Source organism: Onychomys torridus, chromosome 6, assembly GCF_903995425.1.
Source record: "Onychomys torridus chromosome 6, mOncTor1.1, whole genome shotgun sequence".
NCBI classification, from domain to species: domain Eukaryota; kingdom Metazoa; phylum Chordata; class Mammalia; order Rodentia; family Cricetidae; genus Onychomys; species Onychomys torridus.
The window spans coordinates 69,470,916-69,497,363 of record NC_050448.1 but is presented as its reverse complement, the minus strand read 5'-3'; the positions used below and the strand labels follow the sequence as shown (position 1 = coordinate 69,497,363).

Genomic DNA, 26,448 nt, shown 5'->3' with positions numbered 1-26,448 from the left:
AGCTGCCTGAGAACTCAAGCTGGGTGTGGTGGCAGGTACTTCATTGTAATGCCAGCACGTGGGAGTGCAGGTCAGAGGATCAAAAGATTAAGGTTGGGGGCTGCAGAGATGGTCCAGTAGTTAAGAGCATCTGCTGATCTTACAGAGGACCTGAGTTCAGTTCTTAGCGTCCATGTAGGGTGGCTCAGAACTGCGTGTAACTCTAGCTCTAGGGGATCCAACACCTTCTGGTGGCCTCCATGGGCATTCACACTCATGTGTGCAAACACACACGCACACACAAATTTAGCCTGGGCGGCGGCGGCGGCGGCAGCAGCGGCAGCAGCAGCAGCAGCAGCAGTGCACCCCTTTAATCCCAGCACCTTGCAGGCAGAAGCAGGCAAAACTCTGTGAGTTGGAGGCCAGCCTGGACCTGGATCAACTTCTAAGATAGCCGGGATTACACAGAAACCCTGTCTCTTAAAAAAAAAAAACACAAACACAAACAAAAACAAAACCACAAAACATAAACAAAAAAATACATTTTTTAAAAAAAGGAGTTCCAGGTTGGACTAGTGGGTCAAATCACTTATCCTCTGCCCTCTGCCCTCCACATGTGCCGGCCCCCTCCCAAATAAAGGAAGAAATAATAAACACCTGTTCAAAAGCCGTGACCACCTGAGCTCAATGCCCGGCACCCACGTGAAAGCAGAAAGAAGTGACTCCGAGAAGTTCTGGACGATGAAGACTCCGCCGCCGCCGCCGCCGCCGCCGCCTCAGGTAATCTTGTAGAGACAGCAGAACAGACTTATGGATGTGATGGCCTTATGGAAAGATAGTGCTGCTCACTTAGCAACAACAGGGCTGAGCTCCCTGACCCTGGCCATGGAGCTATGAGAGCCGCGATTAGGCTTTCCTCCCTCTGGTTTCTGGACTTCTGCTACTGTGAGGCTTGTTTTCTGAGATACCGGTTACCTTTCCTCACCTTTTTCTGCTGTATGCTTTTATCTTCTTCCAGTCCCCACTCAGAGGCCAGGAGAGATGCTTTGGGGTGGGGAGCTGGGGGTGAGGAATCTGTTACCAAGGCTAGTGACCTGAGTTTGGTCCTGGGGAGCCTTGTGGTGGAGAGAACTGACTCCTGAAAATTGTCCTTTTAACCTCCACACTCACACTATAAGCCAAAACAAACAAACAAAACCCTGGGCCAGCAAGGAAAGGTGTTTGCTGCCAAGGCAGGCAACTAGAACTCAATTCCTGGGACCCATAGGATGGAGGGAAGCAATTCCCAAACGTTGCCCTCTGACCTCCGCAGATGCACATGGCAGGAACACCCCTCCCAAATAAATGTTAAAAACCAAACAGTCCTGAGCAGTAACGGTGCATGCCTGCAATCCCAGTACTTGAGAAGGGAAGGAAGTAGGATTGGATCGGGATTTCATGGTCAGCCTTGGTTACAAACTAAGCTGGAGGCTAGCTTAGGCTACATGAAACCCTGTCTCAAAAAAACAAAAACAAGAGCTGTGGACCACAGTTCAATTGATAGCATGCACAAAGCCCTGGGTTCAATCCCTGGCACCACATAAAACCAAGCTATGTGACAAGTTTGAGGCTGGTCTGGTAAATGTGAGACCCTGTTTCAAAACCAAAGAATACCCCAACGGCTGATGCCTGTTGGTGAACCCCCACCCCACCTCCAGGATGCCAGACAGTGTTTATCATCCTCTACAGTGCTCCCTCAGCACCTGGTACATAGCCTCCCACTCCATAGTACCTGTTTGTTGTCTTGTCTGCCTCTAGCCTAGGCCAAGGAGAAGTCTTAAATGGCAGAGGTGATTTCTCTCCCTGTCCAGTACTTAGTGGCTGGTGGGTACCGCACCAGTGTTGGGAGAACCGCAGTGAACTGTCTGGGACTAGCAGGATGTTTCACAAGGTGGCTGTCCTGGATCACTGAAGAAAAGATCATCGCTCCTGGAGGGAGCCCTGGCGCACTTGCCTGGCACCAGGGGCTGAATGGAGAGAACTGAGTGCTGATATTTAATGTCTGTGCACCGGAGGGCACATATCATTTAGAAATGGTGGAGCTGGGTAGGATGGCTGGTACCTGTAATCCCAGCCAGTTGGGAGACACAGTGGTTATGAATTCCAAGCCACCCTAGGCTATGTAGTGAGAATCTCTCACAAACCAAAACCAAGTGCCAGATTAGTGTAACATAGTGAGTTCCAGGCCAGCCAAGGCTGCACGGTCTCAGAAAACCAAACCAGAACCAAACTAAGCAGAAAACTTGATAGAAGCTGATTGAAACCCATTTTAACTCCAGAAGAGATTTACATGAACTTTTGGGGAGCTGGAGTGATGACTCAGTGGTTAAGAGTGCAGGCTGCACTTCCAAAAGACCTGGATTCGATCCCCAGAACCCACGTGGTGGCTCACAACCCAAACTGGGCAGTGGTGGCACACGCTTTTAATCCCAGCACATGGGAGGCAGAGGGAGGTGGATCTCTATGAGTTTGAGGCCTAGTCTACAGAGTGAGTTCCAGAACAGTCAGGGCTACATAGAGAAACCCTGCCTTGAAAAACCAAAACAAACAAACAAACAAAAAACAAACAAAAACTCAACCAAAAAACAAACAAATAAACACACACACAAACAAACACAGACACACAAAAACAACAACAACAAAAAACAAAAACCTTCTCAGAGTAAGCACCAGGGCTTGGGTTTGAGGGTGTGGGAAAGTCTTAGTCGATATTTTCTAGGAAAATTGCCTAGAATTACTGAATTGAAGTAAACAGACAATCTCTAATTCCAGGTTTCTAGACTGAGCCGGATGGGCATTTTGCTGAGCTCTGGGTATGGGACACAGGCTGGAATGTTTCAGCAGTCTTGTCTGGAGTGTCCTCAAGCTCTCCGAGTGTGTACTAGATCAGATCCTCACTGCCATTTTCTGTATGGCTCTCACAGCTTTGCCTCAGGTGCAAACTTCTGAGGGACTGTAAACATTAAAACATATATGTTGTCAGTAAATAGACTTTTTGAGAGCTGCAAACACCCACTCAGGCTTTGTGCCTGGGCTTCTTTGTGACTTAGAGACTTCCTCTGTGTCTGCCTGTCCCAAAGGCTCTTGGCATAGATATACAGTGAGCCAGCTATGTTGAAAGAGGGCAGAAAACAAAGGAATAAATGAACAGGTGACCTACAAGGGGAATTGAAGTGGATATGGCAGTTGATTCCAGTCTGCATATAACATTCCCTTACAATGATTTTTTTTTTTTTTTTTGAGCTGAGGATCGAACCCAGGACCTTGCACTTGCTAGGCAAGCACTCTAGCACTGAGCCAAACCTCCAACCCCTTACAATGATTTTATTGCTATTATTATTTAATTTTAAGGGTGGTTCTTGAATTGCCTCAGTCAAAACAACTTTGGAAATGTAACTGGGTATGGTAGCACTCACCTGTAATCCCAGCACCTGGGAGGCTGAGGCAGGAGGATGATTCCAGCCAAAGAATGTGAAGCCATTGAGAACCCATCTCAAATAATTCCAGTAATAATAATAATAATGAAAAACAACGCTAGCGCTGGCGAAATGGCTCAGTTGTTAAAAGCACATACTGTTCTTCCAGAGTATCTGGATTCAGTTCCCATCACCCATGTCATGCAACTCACAATCACTTGTAAATCTAGCTCCAGGGAAATCTAATACCTTTGGCCTCTGTTGGCACTGTACTCATGCACATATTCACAGAGAGACCCACACATAAGCACATAAGTAAAAATAAAATAAGTCTATAATAATGATAATAAACCACGTGTCTTAGTTATATTTCTATGACAAAACACCATGACAAAGGCAACTCATAAAAGAAGAGTTTATTTGAGGCTTACAGTTTCAGAGGACTAGAGTCCAGGACCATCCTGGTGGAGAGCATGGCAGCAGGCAGGCAGGCAGGCAGGCACTGGTGCAATAGCTGAGAGCTCACATCTTGAGATACAACCTCAAGGCAGAGAGAGCTAATTAGGAATGATATGGCCTTTTGAAATCCCAGCTCCCACCCCCAGTGACATGCCTCCTCTAACAAGGCCACACCTCCTAATCCTTCCCAAACAGTTCCACCAACTGGGGACCAAGTATTGAAGCATATGAGTCTCTGGGGGCCATTTGAATTCAAACCACCACATACTAGCACCCAAGAGGCAGAGACTGGAGGTTCAACATGAATTTGAGATCAACCTGGTCTACATGGTCAGTTCCAGGTCAGCCAAGTTTAAACAGAGAAACTCTACCAGTAAATACATTGAAAAAAATAAATAAGGCTGGGCATGGTGGCACAAGGGAGGCAGCCAGGCGGATCTCTGTGAGTTCGAGGCCAGCCTGGTCTACAGAGCGAGATCCAGGACAGCTAGGGCTACACACAAAAACCCTGACTTGGATAAACAAAATAAATAAACAAATAAACAAGAAGTTAAAAAGCCCAGGAAACCCACCTGAGGGTCTGAGGAAAGGGGAAGACGGTACAAGGTGGGAAACAAGCAATGGCTAATGCTGGTAAATGGTTCTCATTCACAGGTAAAGGTGGGTGAAGTTCGGCATAAACGGACGTTAGAGGCAACCATGGGCTAACACAGTTTTCAAGCTTAACAAAATCATTTTGCTTTGTATCTTGAATATTTTCACTGCTTTCTCTACGTAGCCCCAGGTTGTCCTGAATTTTGCTGGCTGGAATTCATGGAGATCCTCTTGCCTCTGCCTTCTGATAAAGTCTCTCTTGTTGTGGTAAGTTAGATAAAACATAAAATTTAATATTTAACCAATTTTAAGTGTGTGGTTGTGGCACTAATTATTTTCACAGTGTTGTGCAAGCACCCCACCCCCACCCATCTCCACAGTTCTTTCACACCTTTCCCAATCCAATTCCGTACCTCTTAAAGACTCTCTTCCCATTTCTCCCTTCCTCAAGTGCTGGTAACTACCATTTCACTTTCTGCCCATGCCACATAGAAAAATAACTACATCATGCTATAACTGTAAAATTGTCTTTTGTGACTGGCTAATTTCATTCAGCATTGTCTTCAAGGTTTACCCTGTTGGAGCATGTGCTTCATTTCTTTAAAAATTAAACTATTTTTTGTAAGTGCCCTGTAAATTCTTATGTTTTACTTTTATTTTTTGAAGTATCCACATGAAGATGAAGTGGTACCATGTGGCAGCTCATCCAATTCCACCCTTTTTGCAGCCTCTCTTTGTATTTACAGGGCTTCAGTTTGAGTCTGGTGTTCCCTGGAAGCTATACGTCCTGTGACAGGTCTACTCTAAGCCCCAGAAGGAAGAATTGACTAAAACTAGTCATGGTAGTTCTTTTTGTTTGTGTGTGTGTGTTTGTGTGTGTGTGTGTGTGTGTGTGTGTGTGTGTGTGTGTGTGTGTGTGTTTGTGTGTGTGTGTGTGTGTGTGTGTGTGTGTGTGTGTGTGTTTTGTCAGTAGTTGGTTTAGCATATTAGACGGGAGACAGGAGAGAATGCTGGGAAAGATGGCTGCCCGGGAGCCTGCTCGCTTTCCTTCTGTGTGAGTTCCACCTGCAGGTGTGTCTCTGCAGCACTTGGGTGTCTGGTGCCCTTGGATGTCAGAAGAGGGTGTGAGATCCTACAGAACTGGAGTTATAGACGGTTATGAGGCACTATGTGCGTGCTGGGAATCGAACCCGGGTCCTCTGCAAGGACAACCAGTGCTCTTCACCACACACGGCCAGTTCATTTGTTTTCCAGAAGCTCACACTCACCTTGGAGAGGTAAAGCCCAGCTAGACCCTTGCTGCTGTTTCTAACTGAGTTGTGCTGACCATAAATGCAGTGAAGGGTTATATTGATTTTTCTTTTGCAGTATAACGAATTACCACAGATTCAGCAGCTTAAAACGCCACGGGCCCTCTACTCAGATCTCACTTGGCTACAATCAAGGTGCTACTGGACTGTCCTTTGTGGGGCTTGGATCCTCTTCCATGTGTTCATGTGCTTGTTGGCAGAATTTCATGAGGGTATAAGATGAAGGGACCTACTTTTTTGCTGTCCCCAAGAGCTACTCAGGTCCTGAAGTCCCCTGAAGCTTCACATATGTGGCTCTCCCCCTAGATGGTTCTCAACCTTCCACTAAGCCATCAGGACCAGTCTTGCTAAGAAGGAACATTACATAACACAGCAGAACCATGGGTGTGGCACGGCTGTCACCTCTGGCATGTTTTTTTGCCCAGAAGCAAGTCACAGGTTCTACTCACCTTCAAGGGAGGGGGGTTACACAAGAGCATGACTCACTAGGGGTCGTCTGGAACTGTATTAGCCTCAGGAATTTCGAAAGGGAAATGTCAGGTATAGCTGGAGTCTTCAGGGACACTGGAGGGAGACTTCAGCTAGGCCTTGGACGAAGAGACTTCAGAGCAGCACAAAGCTAGAGCACAAGAAAGACCACAAGGCTGTGTGAGCGGAAGTGCAGCGCTGGGCTTTCCACCTAAGTATCCCTGCTGGAAGGGAGGTGGGAACCACTGCCTCTGCAAGGCACAGGAGGTAGGGAGAACTTATTCAACCAAAAAGAAAAAGGACAGAGGAAAGACAGTGGCCTGGCTTCGGTCAGAACATTTGGGTTCAAGGTTCAGTCCTTGGGTTAATTAGCAGTGTGCCTGTGGTCTGCTGTTATCCGAGCCTAGTTTCTTGGGATGATTTCTGTTTACACGGTTATTGTGAGGGTAAACTGAGCCCTGAGGTGGTATGTGCTCTGCAAACAATGAATGGTCCAAGTCCGATGCTGAATGCGGTGTCACTGACTTCCCAGACCCCACTCTGTCTGAGTCCCCTGGGTCCCTGACCTCTCTTAGCCTTTCAGTGATCTCTTTCTCATTGAGTCTTCTACAGTGTGGCGAGAGGTTCTGCACTCAGCACCCATCTTAGCTCAGTGTGTGGTCTACCTTACTCTGCCATTTGTCACCACCCAGAGCCAAAGGCTTCCAAAACTGTGCTGTGGCCCAGTGTGCAAACAATGGTTAGACAACTCCTCTTGGACCTCACCGGCCCCTCAAGTCTACCCGCTCCAAGTACTTTCTCCCCTGCACACCTCCTCCTCCCTCTTCTGCCTCGTCTTGGGGGACTGTGGCCCATCGCTTCCTCCCAGGCTCTGAGTCTTTTCTCTCCCATGTTCCCGCTCCTTGTATGCCCCCCTGCTACTGCCCTAGCTCGAATCCCATTAACCCTCCTGCTTCACTGTGGCTGCTTCTTAATTATCTGTCCCAATTCATTCTCCACACATCCTGGAGCATGAACTTCCTCAAGTGCAAGCATGAAAATGTTTGGATAATCTACCCAAGAAGCATTCAAAGGCCCCCTCAATTCTTAGGAATGAAATTCCCATTCCCAGGCATGAACAACATCCAGTCTCTGGAGCCCCGAAAGATCTGACTCTCCTGTCCTCCTGCCCTGACCCCTCTGCCCCAGTCCTACTGAGCTGCAGATTCTCACGCTACACTGGTAGTAGTGCAGACCTCAGGTCCCCCACCATCATGTTCTGTGTTGTGAGCTCTTCTCATGTATAACCACATCTCCCCTGCATCCTCACCTCCAGGTGTGGAAGGCTTCTTTCTCCTAGGAGCTTGTGCAGGTCTCTGTCACAGCTCTCATTGTGATTTAATTGTTAGTATTATTTTGTCTTTTGCTATTAAGATCTCATGAGTTCAAGGCCACACTGGAAAAAGAGCCAGGCAGTGGTGGCACACACCTTTAATCCCAGGAAGTGATGTCTGGACAGAGAAAGGTGTATAAGGCGTGAGGAAACAGGAACTCACTCTCTTTAGGCTGACAATTTCGTAGAGGTAAGAACTAGTGTGTGCATGTGCGTGCAGATCTGCTTCTGTGATCCTCAGGCAAGTGTATTAGCGTACACAATATATCACCACATTCATTCTACTGAAAATTTGGAAGTTAGAGAAGGGTTAATGAAAAGGACTAATGTGAAAAGTTTCTCTCCTGCTTCTGTCCCCAGCCTGGCTGTCTAGTCTCCCTTTCTAGCAGCAATCCATGCTATCAGCTTCTTGTGACTGTTTCTAAAGATACAGTTATAAGGCTCCTCTTTTATACACAAGTGCTATTATGTTCTACAGTCGGTGTTCCATCTCGTTCTCACGGAACTGTGCAGTCTCTGTGAGCTCACTTCATGCCATACCGTAAAGAGCTTCCTTATTCCTTTTGTTTAAGGTGATTCAGTTTTCCATTGCAGATGTATCGTAATTTAATCAATGACTGTTATTGGGCTGTTTCCAAACTACTGTGAATACAAACGATACTGAAATGACTTTCTTTATAAAAGTGTTATTTCCCAGGTGTGCGAGTGGAAATGAACTCTGAGAAATGGAACTGCCACATGAGGGGCAGGTGTAGTTTTATGTTTGACTACATACTATCGATTTTCTTGGAGTCTGTACCTATCTCATTTCTCTTAACCTCTGAGTCATCTCTCCAGCCCTCAGTATATTTTTAATAAATAAATTACAGAGGTTGGCTGGCCTTTGCCTCCTGAATGCTGGGATTAAAGGTATGGGATTGACAGAAACTAGTTCTTTTAACAACACATTCTTTGTATCCAGTGTTCAATTCAAACCAAATGATTCATATTCAAACCAAATTCCAAATTATGTTGGAGCAAAGCTCATTGCATCTTTATTATTGCAGCATTTGAAAACTAACCAAGAATCTTCTTCATTAGCCTTGTTGTAAAATAAGGTCACCCTTATTCCTTTTGCTTATAATTCAAAACATTTTTTTACTTTCATATGCAGGCTCTAACTGTAGTGACTTTGTGTCTCCAGTATTTTTCAAAATCTCTTAATTTCTCTATGACTTCCTCTGTCACCTGTAATCCTAAGAACTCTGCATAGCCCCTAAACTCTTTCAGGAGGGTGTTCGCTGCTTTTATAAATTGTCTGTGTCCTTTGGGTTCATGGTTTTTCAGTTGTGCAACCTCTCCAAGCATCTTTATGCATCTACAAACCAGGGAACATGATAGTGCTGTAAGGAGTTAATAAGCTACAGATGTAAGTGCTTGGCACATGGTAATATTGAGAAAGATTTCTTGGTGCTTCTTCTGCTCATCTTCTGTTGTATGCCAAGAATGCAGACTCCTGGCTGGTTACTCCAGCATGGTTATTTCTCAAAGTTGTGGGGTTATGTTAGCATGTGGCTTTGAAAGATGAAGTAATGTATCCCTTTAGGACAAAGAAGTTTCCTTCCTTCCTCCTCCCTCCCTCCCTCCTTTCTTTCTTCCTCCCTTTTTTTCTTTCTCTCTCTCTCTTTCTCTTCCTTCCTTCCTTCCTTCCTTCCTTCCTCTTTCTTTCTTTCTTTCTTTCTTTCTTTCTTTCTTTCTTTCTTTCTTTCTTTCTTTCTTTCTTTTCTTCCTTGTTTTGTTTATTTCTCGAGACAGGGTTTCCTGTGTAGCCCTGGCTGGCCTGGAACTCACATTGTAGATCAGGCTAACCTTGAACTCAGAGATCCACTTGCCTCTGCCTTCCGTGGCATCACGTAGGCCACTAGTTGATGTCTGTGATTCACTGCACTCTTAAATTGCTCATTCATTTGTATATTCATCTTGAGCGATGACCCAGCAACCGAGTGATAGAACCAGATTGCGAGTTTGGTTCCCTATTTCATGTATTAGGAAATGGAACCTTAGCATGGCCAAAGTCAGCAATTACGTAACACAATCTAGAGCTCGGTTATTTTTGCACAACTTTTTTACGTATTGCAACTTCACGTAAACTATATACAGGCATACAAAAAGTGTTTGTGGAGGCAAACAACAGCCTCCATGATTTAGAACTGGATATTAGAGTGGTCAATAATTTCAATGTAGCAATAGTTTTGAAGTTGACTTTATTTCATTTATTTAATTTCTCCCGAAAGCATAAGAGAATTCTTTGAAAACATAGCAATTGATGTTTTTGGCTACCTACCAAAATATAAACTTGATGATGTGCAGAGTTCCTGGTCATAACAAGAAGAATAAGACCAGAGTAATGAAAACAGCGATCTGAGCAATTACTACTCTAGTCTGGTGTTTGATTTTACCCTACTGATAAGGTCACAAGTAATCTGTTACTGTTTAGTAGATGTTGTAGAACACACAAGATTTTACAAATCAAAGACAAAGGGAACACGATTAGCTTCAGCATGTATCAATTCTTACCCACCCAAGCACCATGTAAATAAAGAGCTCAGACAAATCTGTTCCCGTAAGTGGTCAGGGCCTAAAACACACTCAACTTGGAAATGTTTCCATTCTATAGAAAGGACTAAAGTAAGCCAGGAGGTGGTGGCTCACGCTTTTAATCCCAGCACTTGGGAGGCAGAGGCAGGAGGATCTCCGAGTTCGAGGCCAGCCTGGTCTACAGAGTGAGTTCCGGGACAGCCAAGCCTACATATGGAAACCCTATCTCTCGAAAACCAAATCAAAACAAAACATGCTCACCACCCAACCAAGGAAACCCCTACCAGAACCCAAAGCCCAATAAACCACAACTCCCAGAAGGCTTTGTTCCCGGATGCGTCATGCACGCCTCCCCCCCCCCTCCGAACTACATCTCCCAGGAAGCCCCACAGCGCCTAACCGTCCTCTTCCCCCGCCTCTGCTCCCCTTCCCCCCCCACCCCCACCCCTCGCCCCGTAGCGCGGTGGCCGTCTAGCTCCAGCGGCCGGCGGAGCGGGCGCGCGCCGGGGTCGCGCGGCTGCCGGAGGGGGCGGGCGCGCGCAGGAGGAGTCGAGGCGTGGAGGGGGCGGGGGACGGCTCGCTGGCTCGCAAGATGGCGGACGAGGACGGGGAAGGGATTCACCCCTCAGCCCCTCACCGGAATGGAGGCGGCGGCGGGGGGTCTGGGCTCCACTGCGCCGGCAACGGCGGCGGGGGAGGCGGCGGCCCGCGGGTCGTGCGCATCGTCAAGTCCGAGTCCGGCTACGGCTTCAACGTGCGGGGCCAAGTGAGCGAGGGCGGGCAACTGCGGAGCATCAACGGGGAGCTGTACGCGCCGCTGCAGCATGTGAGCGCCGTGCTGCCCGGGGGGGCGGCCGACCGGGCCGGGGTGCGCAAGGGGGACCGCATCCTGGAGGTGTGAGTATCGCGGCCGCCGCGCCCCGTCCCCTTACCCTCCGCCTGCCCGTCCTGGCCCCGCACCCTGTCACTCAGGCCTCACCTCCCCCAGCTCGCGGGCCGGCCGCGACCCTCGCCGCCCGCGGGCCTTGGCGGCTCGCCTGGGAGCCTTCTGCCTTGCTGGCGTCTCCAGTGTGTGCCCTTGCCCCACCATCCCAGAGCTGTCCCCGCTGTCCCCGTGCCTCTGGCTGCCCTCGACCTCGGCCTTTGCCTGTGGCACGCTGCTTTCTCTGCTCCGTACTGACGGAGGCTCCCTTTCGACCTCCCCAAGTTCTCATCTTTAGCATCAGAGTTTCCTGGTCTCTGCCACTCCCCTCAGACCCCGTGCACTGTCCCTTCTGCCCTCCAGACCCGTTAGCACCTGTGGTCAGCTCCTTTTCCTCCGCAGGCAGCGTCTCTTCCCCTCCCCTAGCCTCCCCCACTTCTCTCCTTAGTTACCCCCCCCCCCGTCCCCCCAGTTATGGTAAAGCACACCGACATTTTTGTATCCACCGTTTGGCCTCTTCTCCCTGCTGCTTTGTGGTCATACAATCTCGAGTATACCTTATATCATCCTCCTCCTCCTCCTCATCGCCGCATGCGTTTCTTGGGGGAGGGGTCCACACTGGTTTTTCTTCTGATCCTGATATCGCAGCCCGATTTTCCGTCTGGTTTCCCCCATGGCCACATTCCTCGGAGTGCGCACCTTTTCTGGCTCCCTGTCTTCCCACGTGCACCACTCCTTACACTTTCGTGGTAGTGCTTTCCGAGTTCCGACTTCCCCCTGAACTGCCATCGCCTTGGGTCTTTGCCGTCTCCATTTTCCTCCTCCGGTCTGTGCTGTTGCAATCCGACCCTTTATCTTACTTGTTCCTCTGGACAGTTTTCCCTTCTCTTCCTAAGGCCCCTGTGCTCTTTGAACCCACCTTCTAATGCAGTGTCTTTCTTCCCAGCAACACATTCCTTAGAGCTCCCAGGATGTTGTCGCCTTGTCTTGGCAGTTACACCGCACACTCCCACCGCCCTGACTTGTTGTGTTTGTGATTTTGTACTTCGTACTAAGTCTGTCTAGTGGTTGTTGGTTGACTTGTAGGTGCTGTATGCACGCGTTGTCCCCATTGTCCTCCAGCCCTGTACTTCTCTCCTTACTGCATCTATATTGCAGCGCTGTCGTTCCCCCCCCCCCCCCAACTCAGGGGCTCTCTCCTTCCATGATGGGATTTTCCCACCTCAGTCTTTCTTTTTAAACACTTCATTTTAATTATAATTTCCACAGCTGCCTGTTTTCATTTTGTAAAACAGCTTGGCCCGAGGTCTGTCTGTCTCTTGAGAGTCTGTCTGTCCTTGCAGAGAAGGCATTCCCTTTCCCCCCCATTTTTGTGCCCATTACTCTTACTCTGTGGAATCATTCATTCTGCTTCCTCATCTTTGCACTCCAAGAAAGAGTAGCTCACTAATACATGTATTTGGAGATTTTGTGCATCTCCTCTGACCTTTCTGGAAATAGATGCTTACTTTTTATTACTATATTATAGACTATTTTCTAATATTCTCTGGCAGTACATTCTTAGTCTTTGTGGGGAGCATTAAGATATTGAATACAATAGTGACTTTTTGATGCCTTGCACCTGAGTACCTAGGTATTTATTTTCTAGATAACTCAAAATCTGTGGCTGATGGTTTCTTTTGTTAGAAACTTTTAGAATTATCTTGCTTTCTCTTTGGAAATTTAACTCGATTCAGCGTTTTAATTTTAGATTTAAAATATGTAAAGTTTTAAGTGTATTAAAGCTCTATCTAGGTCCTTTGCTCTATAGAATCCAAAACAATGAAACTACAGCTAATGTCGTCTGCTATGAGTGTATAAGCCAACAGACGTAGTTGATGGCGTTTTGCCTTTACTGTAGTCTGCAGCAGAGAGCCCAGCTGTGACCTAGTCATTGTAGAGAGCACTGTGATAGGGGTTTGCCTTAGGCCTGTATTATAGGCTGGGAGCCTAGGAAGTAGAAGCTAGCATTTTTGGTACTGTCTTGGTGAGAATAGTTTTTGTAATGTTTAGGTGGCAGGGGAAAGAAACACTACCTAGAAAAATTCTCTCTGGAAGGTTGGTGATGATAGAAAATCTTCATGGTATTTGCTTTTGTACCCTACCAGCTATTTGTGTTCTGATGTCCAAATTCTTTGACATTTCTATGGTACTGTTGTAGAAGCAGTGTAGTAACAATTCTAAGCTAGTTGATAACTTCTGAGACCTCAGTATCTCCCTCTTTCCCTCTCTCCCTCCCTCTCTCTCTCCCTCTCTCTCTCCTTCCTTCCCTCTCTTCCTCCCTCCACTTAGATTTTCAAGTAAGGGGAGAAAAATCAGCTACCAAGTTAACTTTAGAGATTTATTTATTTATTTGAGGCAGGATGTCATGTAGCCCAGGCTGGCCTCAACCTCATTATATAGGAAGACCTTGAGTTTTTGGTCGTCCTAACTCCACCTCCTGAGTGCTGGGATTACAGGCCATATGCCACTTTGTTGGGTTTACATGGTGCTAGGGATGGAACCCAGGGATGTAGGGCTTTAGGCCTGCTAGGCAAGCACTCTGCTAATCTACTGTATTTAGTCCCAGCCTGAGCTTTTCAATTTGTCTTCTTACTCAGGTTCTTAAGTAACCTCTCAGTTGTCCCGGAAAACTTTTCCTGTTGATGAAATCTGAATGGTGGGGTGAGAGTTAAGCCTAGGTGGATTGTTACTATGTAGCTTTACGATTGTACACCACGTCACAGGCGGGTGTCTGGACCTTGATAATTGAGGTTTGAGATTTCTCCCTATTTTTAAACTCTTTTCCCTATGTACAGCTTTGCTCCAGTTTAATGTTTCAGTTTGGATACTTGGTGGAGGTGTGAAGGAGCAGTAACTGAGATTTAAGTGCGCACAGCCTTGGACGTTAGTAAGGGAGCTGTCTCTCTGTGCTGCTCCTAGAGTCTGCTCAGCAAGTCTCATTGAATCTCGGGATAACTGTCAGCTGGAGCCAGGATTGGCTCACTCTCTCCTTTTTCCTTTTGAGGCTGACTAGACTGACTGGTTTAAGAGAGAGTCATGCTGCAGGGCTTGGTACTAGAGTGTGAAGAAGCCCTCTGGGCTCCAAATTTTACTACAGATGGAAAGTTTTCTTGACTTATACTTTTTCCCAGTGTAATGTGTACTGCATGTCTTCCCTTTGATGTGCATACCTAGAGGCCAGTGTGTGGTGTGGAAGATGCTTTAAATAAATAGAACCAGAATCAATCTATCTTTGCACTAATTATATAGTATGTGAAGTCACTGACCAAATTAGTTTCTGTAAGGTTAAAAGAGGTCTGGGACCCTTAGTTGATTACTGGAGAGCCTTTAGGAGAGTGGCAGTGTGTAGTGGGTATGGAACTGCCTACATTCTTTGAGATTATGTTTGTTGGCTTTTTTTGGCTCAGTACTGGGATCTTTGTGTGTGCACACACACAAATGCACAAGACACACTTTGAGGAGTTCTGTAAGGGCAAATTTTCCTGTCTCTATCTCCTATCTCCCCATGGGGTGGCTGGGGTTACAGACATTTTCACTAGTGTATCCAACTTTGAGGTGGGTTGCAGGAATCAGACTTAGGTGGTCAGTCTTGCACAGCTTACACGTTTACCCACCAAAAGCTACTCTGGGGAGTGTGAATTTCCAGCATGGACCCTTAGAGTTGGCTTGTAAGCATTCAAAATCATGGTGTGTCTATGCTATTCAGAGAGTATATGCTTTTTTCCTTAATAGCTACCTGGTAATATACCCATTAGCTTTTCCTTGTTAAGGTTAAAGCATAAGAGAAATTATGTTGTATGTGACAGTTTGTTTATTGAGGGTTATTTTTTTGTTTCATTTCATGTGAATGTTTGAAAATCATTGAACAAAGAGTGTGATGCATGGGTTGGGATTTAGCTCAGTGGTAGAGTGCTTGCCTAGCACAGGGTTCGATCCTCAGCTTCCAAAAAAAAAAAGAGTTTGATGCAGTAAGTATTTTTACAGTTGAGTGAGTCATGAGACATTGACAGTTAAGTATTTTAAGAGCCTTTAAAAAATTGACTGGTTTCTTTTTGGCTCAGATTATCCAGGTAGACTTGAATAACAGTGCTTGAAATGATTGTTGAGCAAAGGGAATGATTATAGCAAAGTTCTTACACTTTGGTATGCACAAGAATCACTTGGGGTGCGAGTCAGAAACATAGGTTTGCAGGTACACTGATGGCTGTGATTCAGTGTCTTTTGCATAAGGCTGGAATTTGTTGTCACTCCTTCGCCTGGTATAGAGAATGTAACTCACATGCTAAGTCACATTCTCAGAACAACTGTTCTTAGCTCATTGTGCATTATCATTATGGTTACACTGGGAGTTACTAGCTAGGACTTGGCTAGCAAATAGTGATTTATTAAGCGCCTGAACTCCAGACTAAGGGGAAGTCAGTTCCTCACCCAGTTGTACCTACTTTTGTGGTCTTACTGTCATCTAGCAGCAAAGGTGTACAGTTAAGAGACAGGAATAAATAACAATCATTGTATCGTCTTGCAGTATCTGGTGTGTTGCAGTTCGAAGTGCAGTGCGTATGCATTTAACTTCAGGACAGCCTCTTGTAGGGAGGTGTAAAGCTCAGGGTGGGGACCGTGTTAACTGTTTATGTTTTGAATCCCTAGCCAAATGTGTGGTGGTACATTGGTTTTCTTCAGTGAATACTTGCTGAATGGGTAGGAGTGAAGTTATCCCTGTCTTGTGAGGGGAAAGAGTGCTTCATTGAATGACAGCTAGAATGAAATCCAGGTGTTAAAGATGCTTTCTCGTTTTTTAAATTTGTTTTGGTTATTGACTGTTAATAGTCAACTTCCTTAACTGTTATTCTTTGGAAATTTTACAGATCTATACAATGTTTCTTGATCATATCTACCCCAACTCCTCCTTCCATCCCTACTTAGGATCCCCCATGACATCTACCCAACTTCATGTCCTCCTTCTATAATTAATTAATTAGATAATTAAAAAAATTACCTTTTATATGCATTGGTATTTCACGTGCATGTATGTCTCTGTGAGGGTGTTGGATATCCTAGAACTGAAGTTACAGGTAGTTTTGGGCTGCCATGTGGGTGGTGGGAATTGAACCTGGGTCCTTTGGAAGAGCAGTCAGTGTTCTTAACCACTGAACCATCTCTCCAGCCCCCTAATTATCTTTAACTCACTCAGTCTAGTTAGTGCTGTCCATATAGGCATGGATGGAGGTTGTTCATCGGGACTCCAGGGAGAAACTCCCAGCGGCTCTACTCCTGGCGGTACTCTTAAAGTAATTTCCTCCCCCAGCAGCCATCAACTATCTGCCTGCAGCTTCACAGCTGGGGCGGGGTTGCTGGACAGTCCACTTTTCTTGGTGAAAACAGCCACTTAAAATGGTTACATTCCTGTAAAAACAGACAGCAGTTGAACTTTGTTTCTACTTGTGAAATGTGACTTAGGTTTTTATTTATCCTTTATCTCATTGTTAATTTGGATGAGAGGCTGGGGGCTAAGGCGAGCGTGGGAGGCTGGGGGCTAAGGCGAGCGAGCTTTCTTTGCCCATGCTATTGCTGGTTTTCCTTTTATCAGTAAAGGGAACATGGCAGTCATGCTTGTTACTTCACAAATACTTTTGTCTCATGTAGGGAAGTTGCAAACACATAACAGGCAACTTGGAAATGATGTTACCTTCCTGAGAAATCACTTGTGTGGATTGAGGTGACCAAGAAAAGAACTGGGCTGGTGACACACGCCTTTAATCTCAGCACTTAGGAGGCAGAGGCAGGTGGATCTGAGTTCGAGGCCAGCCAGGGCTACATAGAGAAACCCCCATCTAAACCCTTCCACCCTAGTTTTTAATTTGTGGTGAACAGTTGTCTTTTCAGCCACCACTAATTAACCACTAACAGTTAATTGTAGTTTGTTTTAGGTGAGAATTTTATTATCATGCTCTCATGGATAGGCATTTTAGAAGCTAAGCCTCAATGGGAATAATTCTTATGAAATGGTAGATAAGCAGAGAGAGTTAACTTACAAGCAAACATTTTAATTTATGATCACAGCAAAGTACTTTAAGAACAGGATCTGTGGTAAGATTATTCATTGGATGATGGCATTACTGACAAAGACTTTTGTGGTAGTGTAACTTAGAGGCAGCAAGGTTCAGTCTATTCAAATGGCAAAAGACAATCTTTAGGCATTGTTTAAGAGCTTTTAAAAAATCTACAAGGAGGCTTGTACCCCTAGCACACAGAGGGCTGAGGTAAGTGGATCTTGAGTTTGGGACCAGCCTGTGCTACCTATCTCAACAAAACAAAACAAACAACCAAAAAATTAGGACAACAAAATAAATAAATTAAAAAAAAAACAACAAAATAAAATAAACAAAAATAAATCAAAACAGAAAACTAGAATTGCAACTCAAAACAAGGAATACTTTTTACATGACAACTCACTGTACACACAAACCAACACTAATAGCAAGTGTCAATCAAGCCACCCAAAGTGAGTTTCAAGAAAGCTATCTATCTATCACCTATCTCTCTCTCTCTCTCTCTGTCATCTATCTATCTATCTGTCATCTATCTATCTATTATCTGTCTGTCTGTCTATCTGTCTGTAGAGTGGTCAAGTTTTTTACTCTTTGTTTTTTAAAGCAACGTTTTTAAATTTTTTTCTTTATTAGCATTGTGCATATGTATGAATGCATGCACACTTGTATGGGGTATTCATGTGTGCTGCAACGTGTGTGTGGAGGTTAGAAGATAACTTTGGAGTCCACCTTTCTGTGGGTTCTGGGGCTAGAACTCAGGACAGGCTTTCCAGGCAAGGGCATTTTCAGTGAGTCAGCCTCTTGTCAGCCTGCTAGTCGTTGTTTGGGTTCTGTTTGCCTGAGTGCTTGTTGGGTCCTGTTCATGCTCTGAGGACACTGGTTTGCCGTCCTGAGGATGCTAGCTAGGCCTTATGCAGTCTAGGCAGGTGCTCCACCACTGTGAGCTCATCTCCAGCTCCAACAGTGATTCAGACAGTTTTTTCCCCTCATGTTGGCCCACTTCATGTCAACTGGTTCCACGGGTAGGCACAAACTACATGTCAAGTATCACTAGGGTTGTGCAATATGCCTGGCTCTCTGCCCTTGAGAAGCTTGCTTTGCAGTCGGGAAGTCCTTTCCACAGTTTACTCTGTGAAAAGCTGAATAAAGTAATGGAGGTCAATGAGAACTGGAATGGGAATTTAGAGGAAGAGTGGGTATGCTTAAGAAGATTGATAAGGGGCTAGAAGTTCACAGGAGGCTTTTATGTAGTTAAAAATGTGCGTTGTGAGCATGTGGCAGACACAGTGCCTGGGTGTAGGTAAGGACAACTGTATCAGGAATAAGTTCTCTCCTTCTACCGTGGCTTCCTGGGATTGAACTCTGGGTGTTAGGCTTCCGAGGCAAGCACTTTTCCCACGAGCCTTCCTACTGGCTCCTACATAAGGCTTTTAATTTGAGACTGAAGGACAAGTATAATTTCAGCAGTAGAGGAAGAGGAAGGGTTTCATAGGCTGAGGGTCTATGGGAGGAAGAGGTAAGGGAGGAAGATGCAAGAAGTCCTGAGGAAGCAAGGGTCCTCAAGTCGCTGTTTGCAGGCTGCTGCCATAGAAACTGGAAAGGAAGGCTAAAACGAAATACAAAAAGGCCTTGAAAGCAGGGCCAACAAGTTGGGCACCCACTCACCAGACAGGGGTTTTCTGTGTAGCCCTGGCAGTTCTGGAACTCACTCTGTAGACTCAGGGATCTGCCTGCCTTTGCTAGGATTAAAGGCATATACCACCACTGCCTGGCTAACAAGTTTGGATTTTGTTCTTAGGTGCTAAGAATATAATTGTGTATATTTGTACCCATACTTTCCTGCAAATTTTGCTTTTATTTGATTGAATACATTTCCATGGCTAGAGAGGAAAAATTGCTATTAGAATTAGAAGAATTTTCAGACCATTTTTTTTTTCTCCGACGGTCTTGTACTATATAAAGAAGGGAGCTGAGAACAAGGAAGCTCTGACACCCAGTGCTAGAGCAGTTGATGAGAAGCTGCCTTTCATTTGTTTCTGAACTTTCCTGCCTAGTCAAGCCAGCTTCTGAAATGTCTGTTTCCTGTCACCCTATGTTGTAAGTGAGTGTGCTTCTGCTCATCACTGTGGTACAGCATTTTCATCCTCCCGTGCTGCAGGGCCCTGCCTGTGATGCCTTGTTTTAGCTAGGCTTTTCTCTGTCTCTGTTGGCAGTGCTGGGGAGATGGCTCACAGGTTCAGAGCAGTAACTTCTTTCCCGTAGGGCTAGAGTTCAGTTCCCAGCACCCACATGGCGGCTCATCAGCTCCAGGGAATCTGATACCTATGTCTGGTCTCTGGGCACCTGTTTTGGCTCTCACTTTTGTGGGCACACAGAGACCTACATAAAAATAAACCTTTTGTTTTGGTATAGCTTGTTGGGAGTTGAGGTGACTAAAGATGAGAAGTTGATCCAGTACTAAAGTGTATGCCTAAGCCTGTCTTCAGTGTGAAGGGTGAAGTTCTGCTGTGTCAGGATGAGAGAGGACTTAGTTCCGTGAGGTGCTCTCAGTTAAATGTCAGGTAGTGTGCATGCCATTTCTTACTACCGCCAGCAAAGAAGGTCCCCTCCCTGGAGGAGATGTGCCTGACACTGCGTATTTGAGTTGCTGAATGAGGCGGTGTGTTTGAGCGTCCTTATGCTTGTCCTTCTGTGAACTTCTATTGTGACAATATTCTCTTTTGTTTGGGCAGTAGCCCAGGCTGGCCTCTAACTCACTACTTAGCTGAAGCTGGTCTTAAACTCTTGATCTCTCGCATACCATGCATTACCACATACTTTGTTTTATTAGGTTGCTCAAGCTGACCTTGGGCTTGCTGTATAGCCAGGTTGCTTGTTCTTGATGTTCTTCCATCTCTACCTACTGAGTGTTGGGGTTCAGGCATGAGCCATCATACCCAATGGAGAAATAAATATATATATATATATATATATATATATATATATATATATATATATATATATATATATATATATATATATTTAAAGATAGGGTTTCTCTGTGTAGCCCTGGCTGTCCTGGAATTTGCTCTGTAGACCAGGCTGGCCTCAAATTCACAGAGATTCACCTGCCTCTGCCTCCCAAGTACTGGGATTAAAGGTGTGCACCACCACCACCTGGAAGAGAAGCATCTTTTAAAAAATGTTTTATTTTTGCTTAAGCTAGCTAAAACTTGTTTTTGTTTTGTTTTGTGTTGGAGTTGAACTCAGGGTCTATGCATGAATGCACTCATTCTTCTATTTTTAACTTTTCTTTTTGTTTACTCTTTGTGTTTTCATAACATGCCCCCCCCAAAAAAATCTAGGAAAAAAAAGGAAAAATAAAAGGAAGGAAAAATCTCATCATGGAAGCTTCAGTGTGCTACAGTGAGTCACACAGTAAACTCCTTTATCCACATTTTTACATGCAGGCATTCACTGCAGAGAATCATTGGTCTGGTTCGAGGTCCCTGGTCTCTGCTACACCATCGACACTGGGCCCTCACTGGGACTCTGCCCGGACAGCCCATTGCTGCCCTGTGTTGTAAAGATCCTACAGTCCCTGGGTCCACAGGACCAAGCTCCCACCCCCTAGGTGCTCCAGCAGATCACAGATGGGGTGGATGTTGGGGTAGGCTATCTCATAACCCTGGTTCTGGGTAGTTGCAGGGTTGGTCAGCCCACCAGCTCTCCGGTCTTGACTACCATGGTGAGCTCTCCAGCATTGCCCTTGCTAGTTCACCCCTTGCAGCGATGAGCAAGAGGCGGGGCCAGTTCTCTCGCTTTCATGTCCTCGGGTCAGTTCTCCCACACCTACACCTTCAGGGCCAGCTTTACTGTGTTGCCTAGGCGAGGTAGGGTCCACTTTCCCGGGTGCTGCAGCTAGGTGTATGGCCACTCTGATGAGGGGCAGGGACAGCTCTCCAGCTCTTGTGACCTCAGGGCCAACTCTTACCTGCCTCAGGTGTTGTTGGGGGCCATTTCTCCCCTCCCCCTCTCCCTCCATGCTACCACAGGACAGATGCATAATGGGGACAGCTCTTCCATGCTCATAACATTGGGGCTGGCTCACCCACACCTCTGCCAACAGGGTCAGCTCTACTGTGCTGCTGCCCAGGCGAGGTGTAGGGTCCACTTTCCCGAGTGCTGCAGCTGGTAAGGGGGAGAGTCAGCTCCCTTGTTCACCACAGGTGGCAGGGTCAGGGCAGGGGAGGGCATATTTCTCTCACCCTCACCACATGGCAAACAAAGGGGGTGTGGCCAGCTATCACACTCTTAACACCCTCAGGGCTAGCTCACCTGGGCCTCTTCCAACAGGGTCAGCTCTACTGTAAAGCACCGTACTCCTAACTTCATTCACAATGTGATAGATTTGCGTGTCTGACCCAGAGCTATCTATTCTATGGACTCCATACACAACTGGATTTGCTTACTTCCCTTTGGAAAAGTACAGAGCCATCTGTAGGAGTTAGCTGCTTGCATGGATACTCTCCAGCTGCTTTCAGGCTGGTTATTACAGAACTGGTTATTACAGAACTGTTCAACGAAAACAAGAAGGAAATTGCTCCTCAGTACAGCAGAAGTTTATTAAGTCTGTCTGTCTAGGCTTTAATGTATTTTTAAAATTGGGAGACAGACTATTTGGAAAGTGTGGAAGATATGATAACCTTGGAGAGTTTGGAAATGCACTTCTGCTGCTAGTTTGCTCATCTGCAAAGTGTGCAAGGCCTTTGTCTATTGAACATACTGTGAAGGGTTGTTGTATACCTACATATATATGGATACTAAAAGATGCTATTTAATTGCAAGAGCAATAAGCCCTTAGGACTGGCGAGATGGCTCAGTGGTTAAAACACTTGCTGCTGTTGGAGAGGATACAGATTCAGTTTCCAGCACCCACACTGCAGGGGCTCACAGCCATCTGTTCCTCAAGCATCCATTGCCCTCTTCTATACCCCGTGGACACACATACCCCAAATGCACATAAATAAATCTTCAGGCTGGGTAAGGTGGCACATCCCATTAATCCCAGTACTCAGGAGGCAGAGGCTAGTGGATCTTTGTGAGTTTGAGGCCAGCCTGGTCCACATAGCAAGTTCTAGGACACTCACAGTTATATATAGAGACCCTGTCTCAAAACAAACAAACAAAAAAGAATAAGCCCTCATATCCACTGAGCTGTGTCTTCAGCTCCTGGAATTTTATGTTCTAGTAGGAGTGAAATGAATGAGTTTGGTTTTATTATTGATAAAAATTTTTTGGGGGGGATTTGGCTCAGTGGTAGAGCGCTTGCCTAGCAAGCGCAAGGCCCTAGGTTCGATCCTCAGCTAAAAAAAAAAAAAAATTTTTTTTTTTTTTTTTTTGGCTTCTCAGGTAATTGCCAAACTTTTTTTCCTGAATAGCTTGATTGTAATTGTAGTCTGAAAAACATCTTAAAGCCTTATAGTTATTTTCCTGAATGACAAATCGATTTATTTCCCAGAAATATATTTGCCTGAATAGATTGTATTTGTAAACTGATTACCTTGTAATTACAGATTTAAGGAACTTTTTATTATTCCCTAAGCAATAAACCCCTGTTTGTTCTGCTGGAGGTGTTAAGTTGGAGAGAGTGAGCTTTCTGTCCTTTCCTTGCCTCAGGCAGAGGCTCTGGGTGAAGAGGCAGCCAGAGGTCAGGTTACAGTGCAGCCCATGTCCCTTCCCAGTTTGGGAGCAGCAGGTGCTGACCTACATGGCTGGTCGGTCTGGCCAGGGCCGGTTTTGACTGCTGCTAAAATTCCCTTTACCCAGTGTGAGTTTTCTGTGTGGAAATACTTTTTGTTGTTTTTGTTTTGTATTTAGAGACGGGGCCTTCCTATATAGTCCTGGAACTCACTACATAGACCAGGTTGGCCTCAAACTCATAGATATTTGCCTGCCTCTGTCCTCTGGAGTGCTGTTATTAAAGGTGTGTATCACCACACCTGGCTGGAAATGCTTTAAAAATATTGGTAAGGGCTGGAGAGATGGTTCTGCAGTCAGAGAACCAGAGTTTAGATCTTAAGCAACGTGTCCTATAAAAGCTGTAACTCCAGCCTCTAGAGATTCGATGTCTGCATGTGTACACACACACACACACACACACACACACACACACACACACACACGTTTATAAACAAAAATATTGATAAAGCCAGATGTAGTGGTATACTCAGCACTTAGAAGACTAAGGATTGCCATGAGGCCAGCCTAGGCTACATGGTGAGACTTAAGAACAAAACGGAAAAAATTGCTTTTGATTCTTTAAAAAGACACCAAAGAGCCCAGTGCAACACAGTGAGGCAACAGGATCTCTAGTTTGAAGCCGGCCGCAACAAAGCAAAGCACCAAAGGATTTGTAAAAGGGCTTAGAGTGTACAACTTGACCTATATGCAGATAACATTTGTTTTTGTCCTTCCTTAACCAAAGATGACACCTACTTAGATTAAATTGAGGTATATTTATATTTTGTTATTTATTGGTTGTATTGTATTTAATTTTGGTGGTTATAGTTTGAGTCAAGGTACCTTTTTCTTTCTTTCTTTCTTTTTTTTTTTTTTTTTGAGGCAGGGTCTCAGACTGGCTTGCCTCTTCCAACTTGGTTTCTCTTACCTGCTGTACATTTTCTTGTCTTCTGTGTTTTTGCTAACGATTAAAAAAACAAAAAACCATTCCATTCCAGTATATAGATATATTCCAGTATCCATATATAGCAATAGCTGAATTGTTGACTCGCACCCCTTGAAGAAACAAGTTTACTGACAAATGTGTACTTTTGATTTTAGGCTTGTGGACTCCATTTCTGATTACACATGGCTTGGCACGAACTTTTGAAACCTCAAAGCCACTCCTCGTGGCACACGTCCTTCAGCAAGGCCACATCTCCTAATCATCCCCAGTTTGTTAACAAGGGACCGAGCATGTAAATACACAGCCCATCGGAGCCGTTCTTACTCAGACCACACACAAAGCAGCTGTGCCATTTCCGTTCTTGCAGCAGGGAGAATGCTATTGGTTCCACATCTCCAGTTTTTGGTATTTGACACGATCAGTTTGGACTTTGAGCTGTATTTAATGCCATGCTATTGTCTTGATTTGGAATTCATCCATGATGGATGTTGAATATCATTTCATATATTTATTTGCCATCTGCATATCTTTTTTTTCCCCCGAGACAGGGTTTCTCTGTGTAGCTTTGGAGCCTGTCCTGGAACTCACTTGTAGCCCAGGCTGGCCTCGAACTCATAGAGATCCGCCTGCCTCTGCCTCCTGAGTGCTGGGATCAAAGGCGTGTGCCACCACCGCCTGGCTCTATCTGCATATCTTTAGTGAGATGTCTGCCCAGATATTTTGCCCATTTTTAATTTGAGTTGTGGGGCCAATAAGAAGGCTCAGCTGATAAAAGCACTTGCCACCAAAAGTTACTTGTCCAGTAACCTTAGTTTGATCCTGGGGCCCGTATGGTGGAAGGAGAGAACTGACTCCTAAAAGTTATCCTCTGACTTCTATGTGCACATAATGCCATGTACATGTCATACCTCTAATAAGTAAATAATTATGATAAATTGAGTTGTTGAGTTTGAAGAGATTGCCATGTATTTAGATACAGACACTTTGTTTTTATTTTATTTATTTATTTATTTATTTTTTCAAGACAGGTTTCTCTGTGTAGTCCTGGCTGCCCTGGAACTCACTCAGACCAGACTGGCCTCAAACTCACAGAGATCCTTCTACTTCTGCCTCCCGAGTGCTGAGATTAAAGGTCTATGTCACCCCAGCATTTTGACCATGGCAACTCTTATAAAGGAAAACAGTTAATGGGCCTGGCTTACAGTTCAGAAGTTTGGTCCATTTTAATCATGGTGGGAAGCATAGTGGCATGCAGGCAAACATGGGCTTGAGAAGGAGCTGAGAGTTCCTGTATCTTGACTCACAGGCAACAGGAAGTGGTCTGAGACACTGGGTGTGACTTGAGCATATATGAGACCTCAAAGCCCACCTCTGCAGTAACACACTTATCCATCCAACAAGGCCATACTTATTCCAACAAAACACATCTCTTAGTAGTGCTACTTCCTGTGGGGGCTTTTTTCTTAAATCACACTGGCCTTGAACTTGCTATGTAGCCCAGAATATCTTTGAAATCAGGATCCTGCTGCCTCAGCATCCTGAGTGCTAGGATTGTAGCAGTGTTCCCTCCCTGCAACTAAATTTTCAACTTTATAGCACTTGTTTATTTAATTAAATTAATTTATTTATTTAGAGCAGTGCTGGGGATCCAAACCAAGGGCATTATGCATTGATAGATAAGCTCCCTACTATTGACTCATAGCATTGGTCCGTATATAGTGCAGTTTTTCAAAAATTTGTTCACTTATGTTCAAGTGTGTATATATATGCATGCGTGTGTGTGTGTGTGTGTGTGTGTGTGTGTGTGTGTGTGTAACGGCTACAGGACAACTTTGTGTGTCAGCCTCAGAAATTCTGTCCACAATCTGGGAAAGGTGGATCAGTGGTTAAAGCTCTTGCCACAAGATCAAGAGGACTAGAACCCACATAAATACCACGTGGGTATGGGGTCTTCTGTATTGCAGCCTTGGAAAGTGGAGGCAGAGGGACACTTAAGCAAGTTGGCTAGTCAGATTAGTGTGTGGTGAGCTCTGGGTTTGACTGAGAGACTCCTTTAAGAAGAAGAGGTGGTTGTCTCTTAAGAAAGATTTCTGACATCAACCTGGGGCCTACACATCCATAAACACTCAGTAAACACACACATGAAAAAATGGTGTCTATTTCCTTTGAGACATTGTTTCTCATTGCCCTAAAGCTTACACATTAGACTGGATTGGCTAGCCAGCAAGCCCCAAGGATCTTCCTGTTTCTACTTCCCCAGTGCAGAGATTACAATTCTGCAAGAGTGTGCTCAAGCATGCAAACATGCATAGGTACATGTGCACACACACACACACACACACACACACACACACACACACAGTCTAACTATGGTGCTCTCTGATCTGGAACTCACTATATAGACTAAGCTAGGCCTGATTTCACAGAAATTCACCTGCTTCTGCCTCTTGAGTGTTGAAATTAAAGGCATGTGCCATCATACTTGGGGTGCCTGGCTTTTTGTTGTTGTTTTGTTTTGTGGGTTTTAGGAACCTAACTCAGATCTTCATGCTT

The 26,448-nt window shown here is 45.3% G+C and overlaps 1 protein-coding gene and 1 long non-coding RNA gene across 4 annotated transcripts in view; one reads left to right on the top strand and one right to left on the bottom strand.

Moving 5' to 3' along the window:
- Nucleotides 1–3,933: 3,933 nt before the first annotated feature.
- Nucleotides 3,934–11,318, bottom strand: LOC118585837. Of its 2 annotated transcripts, none has more exons than XR_004945239.1 (3): nucleotides 10,852–11,318; nucleotides 6,247–6,416; nucleotides 3,934–3,962 (listed from the first exon to the last, which is right to left on the bottom strand). It is a non-coding gene; the product is annotated as an uncharacterized LOC118585837 (long non-coding RNA). The 2 variants fall into 2 exon arrangements; XR_004945238.1 differs by having other exon boundaries at nucleotides 3,948–3,975.
- The window catches only part of Snx27 (sorting nexin 27), an 80,986-nt gene continuing 65,187 nt past the window's right edge, over nucleotides 10,650–26,448 (top strand). The window contains exon 1 of one of the 2 annotated variants that reach the window (XM_036190794.1): nucleotides 10,650–11,111. In XM_036190794.1, the coding sequence (XP_036046687.1) occupies nucleotides 10,807–11,111 (305 nt within the window). In that variant the 5' untranslated portion in view covers nucleotides 10,650–10,806. The remainder of the gene's footprint in view (nucleotides 11,112–26,448) is intronic. The other variant, XM_036190793.1, reaches the window with a different exon arrangement.